Consider the following 10,821-nt stretch of genomic DNA (forward strand, 5'->3'; position numbering starts at 1 on the left):
TAAACCTGCGTGACTTAACAAAAATTTCGTTAAGGAGAATGGTTTCTGTATGGGGGTTCCATAACTTCCCCGTTAGACAGGTCATGTGGTACGCGCTGATATTGCTTTGCAAAATAGAGGAAATATTTTCTTACCAGCAGTATTTAATTCTGTGTGTTTTTTAATGATTGATATAGTTCTGTTCAGCGATAACATTTCCGGCAGGTGTTTATTTACAGTACTAAATGGGTTCGCTCTTTGTTTTGATGTAATTGAAGGTTGGTTTTTATATTCCTCTCACGTAGCTGTAAGTAGCGTCGTGACTTCTACTCGAGGGTGGGAAGGGGGAGGCTCTTTAAATGACCCATGGTTAAGCCCAAAATTAATGTGACATTTGAATTATAAAGAAAGGCAGAGTACATTGAGGTTTGAATTTTTCCCTTTTAAATTCGTGACGCGTAATATGCTGTTTAAATAATAATAAGTCTTTATTAAGCACTCTAAACAACAAACGTGTTTAGTTACAATGACATGAAATCAGCAAGTATAAAACTAATAAACTAACTAAATTACTAACTGAATAACTAATAAGAGAACAAACATCTATTAATAAAGGTCCTTTTGAAACGTTCAGTTCTGACAAGCGGGAGAGTATAATTATGGCGCCTCTTACGTAGCGTATCCATTGTTCGCTCTGGTGGCAAAAGGTCATCTAAAGCTGTTGGAAAATCGCTGTCGGTGATCTTGGCCCACAACTTCTTATCTTTTAGAATAATAATATTTTCAATCGAAAAAAGCTCTTTACAGTAGCCAAGCTTAAAAGCTCTCTTGAACAGCCTCTCTATGCGACTCAGATACTTATGATAGTACGCGCAGCCCCATACTTCTACAGCATATGTAAATATAGGTAGAATAAGACTGATAAAGAGAAGATGAAGATGATCGAGCGGCAGTCCATAGAATTTACAAACACGTAAGATGTACAGACGACTACTGGCTTTCGATATAATATTATCAAAATGTAAATCCCAGTTACACGGATCAGATTGAAAAGTTACACCCAACAACTTCAGACATGGTTTACGCTCTATAGAAACCAGAGGAGCAGGTAAGGCCTTAGTGGATTTGCCTCTAAGAAGCATCTCCCACGTTTTCTTGAAGTTTAGTTGCATACGATTAGCAGATGTCCATGCGACGATCGATCGGACCTCCTCAGCTGCTGAATTGCCGTTATTAGCCAGCGATTTTACTGGAATACTTAATGTTAAATCATCAGCATATTTCACAAGTAAATTCTGATTTGGTAGAATGGCCTTGATATCATTGACCATAATAGAAAATAGTATAGGGCCTAAAACTGTCCCCTGAGGGACACCTCTATTGATATTTACATAGTCCGTGACAATGGCATCAACAACAACTCTTTGTTTCCTGTTCTGTAAAAAACTAATAATCCAATTGGTCACGTATGGATTTATATCAAGTGTTTTCAACTTAGAGCAGAGGATATCATGAGGGACCGAATCAAAAGCTTTGCTGAAATCAAAAGAGAAGATTCTAACACAATCAAAACCCGACTCAAGCCATTTCAGCCAAGCATATTGACACTTAATTAAGGCCATTGTCGTATTGTGGCCTTTGCGGTATGCAAACTGGTCGAAGCTAATGAAGTTCTTCATATATTGAGATAATTCTTGTCTGTATACAAGACGTTCAAAAACCCTCATTATTACATTAGTCAGCGAAATAGGCCGCAACTGTGTGCAATTTTTAAAGTTGGGCTCTTTAGGCAAGGGAGTTATGTCGGCCAATTTCCAAAGATCAGGCACAATGTGATTTTCCAAAGAACAGTTGAAAATATGGGTAACAACAGGAGCGAGGTCGTACGCAAACTCTTTCCAAAACCAGTACGGGATTCCATCTGGACCAGAGGCAGTTCTTTTTAATTTCAGTAGACTCCTGGTAACACTGGAGACCGTTAAAACAGACCGTTAAAGTACACATGAAAAGTAAATTTTTCTGAAAGACTTATGCGCGAAACGGAATCAGAGTTCCCCCCCCCCCTCCCCTTTGCACCCTCTTTGTTAGAGCGTTAGGTTTGGTCGATTGACTCGAATATAAATTTTGTAAAATAAAATATAAAGGTGATGAGGGATAAAAACCGAGACTTATGCTCGTGATGCCAAGATCTCAGTTTGGAAAATCGCCACTGAGACTATTTGTGTGCAAGAATTTCTTCGCTCACAACATTTACCCTTACCTACTCTTGGCAATAACAAAAAGTCCAAGTCTTTAAGAGCTATGAAAGAAATTTTAGGTTATGAAGCTCATAGCAAAGGCTTAAGAAATTCCGAGATCGAAAGCGCATAATTTTTCAAAGTACTAAATTTGCATCTGTAGCTCCTAACTATAAAGATAAATTCTTTGTCACATTTCCCATGACCGTTCACCCTAAAATTTTCACACATAATGATGGATATTTCAGAACATTTTTCATGGAAAAATGATTAATCCAAGTCCACTTATTTAGCTTCCACCCCGAATGTGATCAACTTTTGTTGACAGAAAATTTTTTTAACTAGTTTGCCACCCGTGCGCGATTGCAATTTACAGAACAAAACAACTGATTCTCAAAAAAAAGGATGAATTCGTTCTAGACATACGCAACTCTGACGCAAAATTATTTTGTCTAAGGTTACGCTTCGTCCACAAAAGTTGCTTTAGAGTTTATTTTTATCCAAGCTAAATTTATGCTTGGAAAAAAAGAAGAAGGACGAAATGAGCCTCAAAACTCAGCAAGGAAAGCCAAGCCTTATAAATGGTGAAAAGAAACCTTCGGTCAACCGGAAAAGCGACGAAGCTGTAAACAGCCATAAATTAAAAACTGAAAACGATCAAAACACAAACACTGGAACAAATGGCGACATAGAAGGCAAACATTCATCGAAGAGTTAACGCAGAAAAGGTTGATATTGACGGAACGTGGAGAAACTGCGATGATAGTTGGCTTAGACTTGTAACCGAAGAATTTTTTTTAACCCTTTTAGTCCCAAGATCCAAGAAGTGATTCTCCCTTTTGAATGCCTTACATTTCCTTGAAAATACGACAGGAGAACTTGGTTTTGTATGATGATAACGTGCTCTAGTTGACAAGCTCTTCTGTTCTCGTAACCTGTGAGCAGAATGTTGTACTGAAATCGCGTGAATGTCAATCTTGAAAAAGTGCCTGCTTGATTTAACAAACACTGTCCAAACTTCTTTAACGTCATGTTTTTAAGGTCTAGTGCATCACAGAGTTTGTGCATCAAAGAGTTTTGACCCCTTAGAACAAACCTTAGCAACCTCCCCATCTGTCTGAGATTGGGAGGTTACTAAGGTTTGTTCTTCGAAAACCTCCATGTACAAGTCGTCAACTATAGGGAAACCGGGCTCCCCGTCGGTGCTCCTCCACGGCGTAGAGTGCTCTGTTGTACTTAAAGTATGTGGATCTCAGGACGAAATTCAAAAGATCGCCTTACTCGACACCCTCGTAACAAGAGAACCAGACGGTAAACTGCACACAAGTGTTACAGAAAGCCCACACACTGACCAGTACCTCGCGTATTATTCACACCACCCACAATCAGTAAAACGCGGTTTTGTCAGGTGTTTACATAATCGAGCTAAACGCATCATCACCAAGCCATCAGGAAATGCCCGGGAGAAGAAACATCTATCCACAGTTCTCGTCGCCAACGGCTGCGCTTTTTCTTTCTTGTAGAAGGTGACCAAAACTAGGAATCCAGAACCAGAGAGGGAAACAGCAGAACTCAAGTCCACTGCAGTGTTGCCGTACATCAAAGGAGTCTCAGAAACCCTCCGCCGTAACCTACAACAACAACGAATACGTACCGTCTTCAAGTCCGACACCACACTAACATCTCGGCTGGTCAGACCAAAAGATCCCGCTGACCCAAACAAGCAAGATGGCGTAGTCTACAAGATACCATGCGCACGCGGCAAAGTCTACATCGGAGAAACGGGATAACCCATGCAAGAAAGAATGAAAGAACACGACAGGGACATACGACTCGCACGTACTCGGAATTCCGCGGTTTCAGAACATGCTAACGGAACCGGACACAAGCCGCTGTGGAACGAAATAAAGTTTATTGACCGAGACAACCATTGGTACACAAGGAAAGCGAGAGAGGCAATTCACATAAGACTTAACCCAGACAACATAAATAGGGACAACGTTGCCGAAGTACTGGAAGCGTGGATGCCGACAATTAGAAAACATCAAAGCCAGCGACGCACGGCAAATCAGCGAACGCCTGATGAAACCATGGTACACAGAAACAATAGCCGGATCGAAATGCACCAATCGCAGCAGACCACCATGATACATAATGCTGGGCCGGAACCAGTCGACACCATCGCCTGAAGAAGACTTGCAGTAAGCAGTGAAAACGTCGCGATCTACATCTAGTGACTTTGTCGTGAGACAACAGAACAAATTTACGTTATCAAGATAGGTTATTGCTCACGGACAGTTTTACTCTGAAGGCCATTTAGGAGAATGTTCGTTTACGTTCATCGTAATTCACATTCTTATGCGGCTGACAGTAAAAAAATAAAGCAAATAATAATTGGACTAAGGCACGCACACAAACACACCCACAAACAAAACACACACTTTGCAATAACAAATTGTTAAACTTACTAAGCTAGGAATACATCATTTTAAACAATCAAACAATGGCCTCAGAAACGATTAGTGTTAATTATAAAACTATGTACTTCGCAGTTGATGCCGTAATTTACAGACTCATCACCATAAAATAAAAAATTTAGTTTCCTAGCATCGCTACTCGATGATCATGTATCACCTAGAATATTAGCAATACAAGGAAAATGTTTCACCGATTCAGAGTCAAAATTGCACCTGCAAATAGGCGACACACAACTATTAATTTGAAGAAATATTCTCTTATACAAGAAAACCCAGGTCTAAGGTGGGTGTGATCAACGGATGCACGCCTTGTAAAAGAATAATCAGATAACCTATTATAAGTATGCGGGAAGATAATTGACCGAGCTTTTGCTAGGTCCAGAGAATTCCAGCCAGTGATTGCTGACGGGAAAAAAGAATTTTGAAAGATAGAAGTTCTACAACGAAGTTGAGTGACGTTTTCTCTTGATTTGAGACGAAAATGTGTACGTTCACTAAATAGTTCGGACAATAGTTCATTTACATAACGTGGAGCAAGATTCTTGACTATTTTGTAAAATTGGCTTAATTTATGTAGTTCTCGCCTGATACTAAGAGGCTCCCAAGCATGTAACCTGGCAGAGCTGGTTCCCTTAAAGGCTCCTGTTACCAGAATGCAATCCATGAAAAAAGTTAAAGCAGCGTCTGCGCGGTTCAAAGAATAAGCAAACCTAAAACACCGTATACGAAAACAATCATACAAAACCAGATTATGTTGAAGCCAGAAACTTTAAGATTTTCCCTGTTCTTCATTATTGTGAGTATATCCTTGTGTGTTTAAGCAAACAATGATTGTTCTATTAGCTCCTTCCTCTTTCTTACCTACCCGGTGAGCTCTGTTAACTGTACCATCGCTGACTTCCAAACCAATTTTTCCCTGCAAAGTGATACAAATTTAGTAGCACAATTTTCGTCTTTTCCTCTGCAAAACCAGTAACTCTCACATTTTGGCGACGAGAATACTGCTCGTTGTCGTTCGCCTTCAAGGCCACCTTCTGAATGGTTTCTTCCAAACTTTTAACTTTCTCTCTCAGAACGGCAATTTCCCCTTTTAACTCTTGAAAAATATCCAATATATATTGCAGCGTAAATTTTATTGTTCAAACGTTCGTACTTGTTCCTAAGAGGTTGTTGAAAACACAATGGCGGCCTCCATCCTTTCACCTTCTTTGACTAAATGCTTACTTGCGCTATTTAAGAATACACGTGCGAGTTTTTATTGAAAAATAACAAGATAGTCAGCTATTTGTTTGATATCCTACGCTTTATTTAACATAATGCATCGCCTATTTATGATAATTTTAGTTTCGGCCGTGACCAAATGTTCTTAATTATAGGGATTCGCTCGTGCACATGAGCTCCAAGTTAATAGCGAAGCTCCCAGGCGCAAAACATGTCTGTTATTTTATCATTAATGCTATTATCGTTTACTTAACAAAACCTTAAACGTTCAAGAACGCAACAAATTACCTTCTAATTTATATTTATCTATCATCGAAGGTCTATGACTTGTTCTGTAGTATGAATTTTGTTGATGCGACACATAAAGACAGCGAAACATTTAGCGAGCAGGTCTTTAACGGCTGCACGATAATTAGAACTAAGTGTTATCAGAATAAATGGGTTGATGGATGTACTGATCAACGGAAATGTATAGTATAACAAACCAATAAATAGAAGACATTTGTCATCCAAAAAAATTGTTGGATGTGACGATTTTAGAATCAAATAAATATAAAGAGGCGTCCAGCACATGAAAAATCCCAAAGTCACCGCTCGAAAGATTTTCAAAATGTTCTGGTTTTCTTTGGATCTCCGTGTACGTGTGTTGCCTTCGTTAATGCTGATTTGAAACACAAGTCGCCTCTTTAGATGCTTAAAACCAATAGAATGAACAACTAATAGTACAACCAGAGGTATAAAATATAATAAAATGAAACTTATGAAATTATACACTTTAAAAAGTAACATGCTCATAAAGTTTGTACAAAATGTTTGTCTCCCCTCGAGTACGATTTTAGAATGATAAAAGTACGGTATGGCACCAAACACAGGAAAAAGCCAGCTCAAAAGAAGAAGAATTCTCCGAACCCTGGTAGTGATCTTTATGGCCTTCAGTGGAAACACAATTGCAATGAATCTATCCAAAGATATTAACACCAAGCCCTCAATCGACACCACGTACAATACAGCTCTAGAATAAATCCCCAACTTGCAGAAAAAGGTAGCGATTGCTTGATTAGTAATTAAGCTTCCTCCAGGCTTTAACATCCCTTCTGTGACATAGAGCGGCCAATTCAGGAGCACGCTTACCACATCCGAAATGGCCATGTTGATAATGTACCAATTAGAGCTTGTTTTTAGGTTTGAGGTTCTGAAGAAGGCTGCAATCAGGAGGAAGTTTCCTGCAACTGCTGTAATAGTGATCAATGAAAGAGCGACTGTGAAGACGGTAGAAGGGACTGCAGAAAAACACTCTGATTGGCCGATTTGAAGATTTGTCGTGGAGTTGTTCATTTTCAGTTGTAAGAATCTTTTCTTTTTATGCTCTGGTTGCCGCTGATATGCCTCTGGCGAAGGACTGTCAATCCTCGGCTTTTTGGAAAAGACGCTGCGTCTTTCCTGCTGTAAATTAGTTTTTTAAATTGCTTATTATTTTTCTTCTGCTTTTTCACCTGGCAGGTGAAAAAGCAGAAGAAACTTCAAAAAGCAGAAGAAAAACACGGTGCCGGTTGGTGACGAAAGACGAAATGAATGCTTAACTCGCTGATTTGTGTTTTCTTTGAGGAATTCGTTACATCTGCACAGTGAAAAGAAAAGACTTTGTCTCCCTCTTCCTACATGTTCTGGGAGTTATAAAACGAATTTTACGAACTTGTGACGTTTTTGGTCAGCACAAAGTATACTAAAACCACCTGCAAATTCTCCTCGCTTTGCAATCGATTTCAATTCTGTGTATGTAATTTGTAGTTGCGCTCGTTAAGAGGGAATATGCCTGTACACGTTAATTCTTTTGCTTCTTTGTTTCACTTAATCAACCAAACAGCCGCTTTTTCACCCACTTGCCACGAACAGTTCTGGATCTCAAGAATTTTCGGACTGGTAATCACTTTGTTTCCAAATTACATTCACTTTTCGCCATTTTCATTGTTGATCGCATTGCCTGAATTGGGGGTTTAGAAATGCATTAAATTAATATTTCATTACCTAAAAATAGCTTTCTTCATTGATAACTTGCATCTGACCACGCCACGTCACACCGCGCAATCCCCATCGTTCGACCTAATCACCCTACTAGGAGCGTCTGAAAGCTGTCGTTGACTTCTATCGTGAAGGGAAAAAAGGGTACCGAGTTCTCAGTTAACTGAAACGTTGAAAAGAATCTTTAAATCAATTGAATAAACCGTGAATTAATAAGGAAGCGTGGTACAGCTTTTTGACATTTTCGACAGTGTTTAAAACGTAAGTCCAGGTCATTTGTGCTGCAGCTGTGTGTTCTGTCGATCTTTATAATGATCGCCTCACTTTGTAGTATTTCTTTTACTTTGTTATGAAAAGCTGTCACACTTTGCAATAAAACTTGTCGCACACCCTAATTAAAAAAGTCACAGCTCATAATAACAATTATCGCACTATGTAATTAAGAAACTGTCCCACTTTGTAATAACGCAAGTCGCTCTTTGTGATAACAATGACAGTTGTCGCGTCTTTATTCAAATTTTGTAAAAGGATTACATGCTGTTTTCTTGAGTATTTTGTGCGTGCGGTAATGGCTATAACTAAGTATGTAAAATTCAAACTATCAGTTTATCACTGAATTTTTTATGGCGAGTTTGACGAATTCACATACCTGAACTGATCATGATAATGTGATGATGTAAATGGCTTAGTATACTTCATAAGGTTGAGGATGCCCTATCAAGATTTAAACTCGACTTAGGGACTAGTCATTAATTATCATCGGGGGGAAGGTGGACGATTTATAGAAATTGACAGCCCAGCAACTGCCAAAGAGGGTAAAAAGTTAATTTTATCGCGACAGATACAAAATTCTCCACCCCCACTCCCTAGGTGATAAATAATTTTGACTTTCGTGTATAATATTTATACTACGTCGCAAGACTACTTTTTCAAACAAACTTTCCTTAGAGGAGGCCAATATTGAATTGATAACATAAAATAGTTCATATTTTGGCGTTTTGCGAAAGAAATACTTAGAATTAGGCTCTCTCTGATGCTGGGTTGTCTGATACTGTCGGGATCAAGCAATAAACCACAAGTATATGTTACGGTGATCTTCTAAAAAAACGAAACTGAGACTATAACTTTACCGTGTCTTGCTTCGTAGAAATTCAGTGATTATTGACTACTACTATAACTTGTTTAGGGAGTGTTCATGAGAAAACCAGGCGGAACCTGGCAGAGTGTGATAGTGCTTGGATAATGAGACTAGTTGCCTGAAAGTTTATTGGATCAATATCAGTTTCTGGTCAACTGCCCACCTACCCACCCAACTCAACAACAGTCAGTTATAACAAGTTGGGTTTAACGTTGGGTTAAGGGAGGGGTAGGTGGGCAGTTACCCAGATACTGATATTTCTTTAGAAATTGACGGCCCAGCAACTGTCAAAGAGGGTAAAAAGTAAATTTCATCGTGACACATACACCCCCTGGTGATAAATAATTTTATCATTTAAACTACGGTGTTATACAAGGATTTCGAGCCCTGAGAAAAATCGTAACAACACACGTGAAAAAATAGGCCTTTCGCGCCACTCGGTCAGGTTGACGAATGAACGGCAAAGCCTTTACCATTCTCAATTCATAGTTGTTTGTCGAAATTTTCTCGTATTATGGCTGCTAAATCACCGAAAAATCAGTAAGGCTTACAGAAAGTGACGTTCAAATTTTCCTAGATGGGAAAGGAAACCAAAATACGAAAAGAAAAACCGAAAGTACCGTATTCAGTGGCTTTTGTAATGGTATTTCCCGCGGCTGAGAACTTAAATCGACAGCTTGAAGATTTGCCACGAACCGATTTTAGCTATGTAGCGGAAAGATTTGACGAAAAAGTCAATAACTGACAATTCTGTGTATAGGAAATTACGCCCACTGTTGTTTTGTAGTGATTCAGCGCTTTTCTTTTTCATATTGAGCTTTATCGCCAACGCACTTTACGATTTTTGTTTGGGGATTGTCGATCCTTTAATTTTTATCCGTTAATAAAGTCGACTTTTGTCGTCAGTCAAGGGCTATTGTGTTTATATGATAAACAAAATAATGCATGGTTGCTTGTAGATATGGAATTGCTCTTCTCGTGTTCATCTTGACATCTCACTCGTTCGCTGCGCTCACTTGTGAGCTATCGAGTTGAACACTCGCAAATAACTTCCATATCCACGCGCGCCCGTGTATTATTTTCTATTTGTTTTTTTTCGTGTACAAACTTATACTACGCCCCAAAACTAATTTTTCAACTATACTTGCCTTTGAGGAGGCCAATATTGAACTAATAACATAAAATGGTTCGTGTTTTGACGTTTTGCGAAAGAAATACTAAGAATTAGGCTCTCTCTGATGCTGGGTTGTCTAATGCCGTCTGGATCAAGTGATAAACCATAGAAATATGTTACGTTGATCTTCTAAAATAAACGATACTGAGATTAATACTTTACCTTGTCTTGTTTTTGAGTATTTCAGAGACTTATGACTAGTACTATAACTTGTTTACAGAGTGTCCATGAAAAAACCAGACTAGTTGCCTAAAAGTTTATTTCTGTTTTTTGAAGTTAAGTAATGGTTTTCACAACTCATGTGGAAATGATGACCAGAAGTAGTTACTTAGGGGAAATATTGGGCGTTAAGATTTCCTAAGTTTGGACTTTGCCAAAACAAGGAGACTTAGTCTTTATATTAAGGGGGAGTAGGGAAAGAAATAAAATCGACAATTTTCATCAGTTTATTGCCCTTAAAGTCGGGCAGATATAGAACATAACCTGATATATTTAGATGGTTTTCCTGTTTGTCACAAGAGCAAAGTAAATTTAGTTTAATAGTTATTCAAAAAATGTAGAAAGTGGAGGTTTTCC

General features: G+C 38.7%; 1 protein-coding gene and 1 pseudogene across 1 annotated transcript; one reads left to right on the top strand and one right to left on the bottom strand.

Annotated features, from left to right (window-relative positions):
• Nucleotides 1–3,376: 3,376 nt before the first annotated feature.
• On the top strand, nucleotides 3,377–4,364 carry LOC149049559 (uncharacterized; annotated as a pseudogene).
• A 1,731-nt stretch (nucleotides 4,365–6,095) lies between these two features.
• On the bottom strand, nucleotides 6,096–7,382 carry LOC149049560 (neuropeptides capa receptor-like). The gene has a single exon (XM_089195735.1). It carries the CDS (start codon nucleotides 7,247–7,249, stop codon nucleotides 6,224–6,226), a length of 1,026 nt encoding a protein of 341 aa, XP_089051861.1. The 5' UTR covers nucleotides 7,250–7,382; the 3' UTR covers nucleotides 6,096–6,223.
• Between the last annotated feature and the right edge of the window lie 3,439 nt (nucleotides 7,383–10,821).

The sequence above is a fragment of the Pocillopora damicornis genome, chromosome 2, assembly GCF_964200805.1.
Source record: "Pocillopora damicornis chromosome 2, jaPocDami1.2, whole genome shotgun sequence".
Taxonomy (NCBI): domain Eukaryota; kingdom Metazoa; phylum Cnidaria; class Anthozoa; order Scleractinia; family Pocilloporidae; genus Pocillopora; species Pocillopora damicornis.

Excerpts from the sequence above, each read along its gene's own strand:
- LOC149049560 (XM_089195735.1), bottom strand. The coding sequence starts at position 7,249 with ATGAACAACTCCACGACAAATCTTCAAATCGGCCAATCAGAGTGTTTT.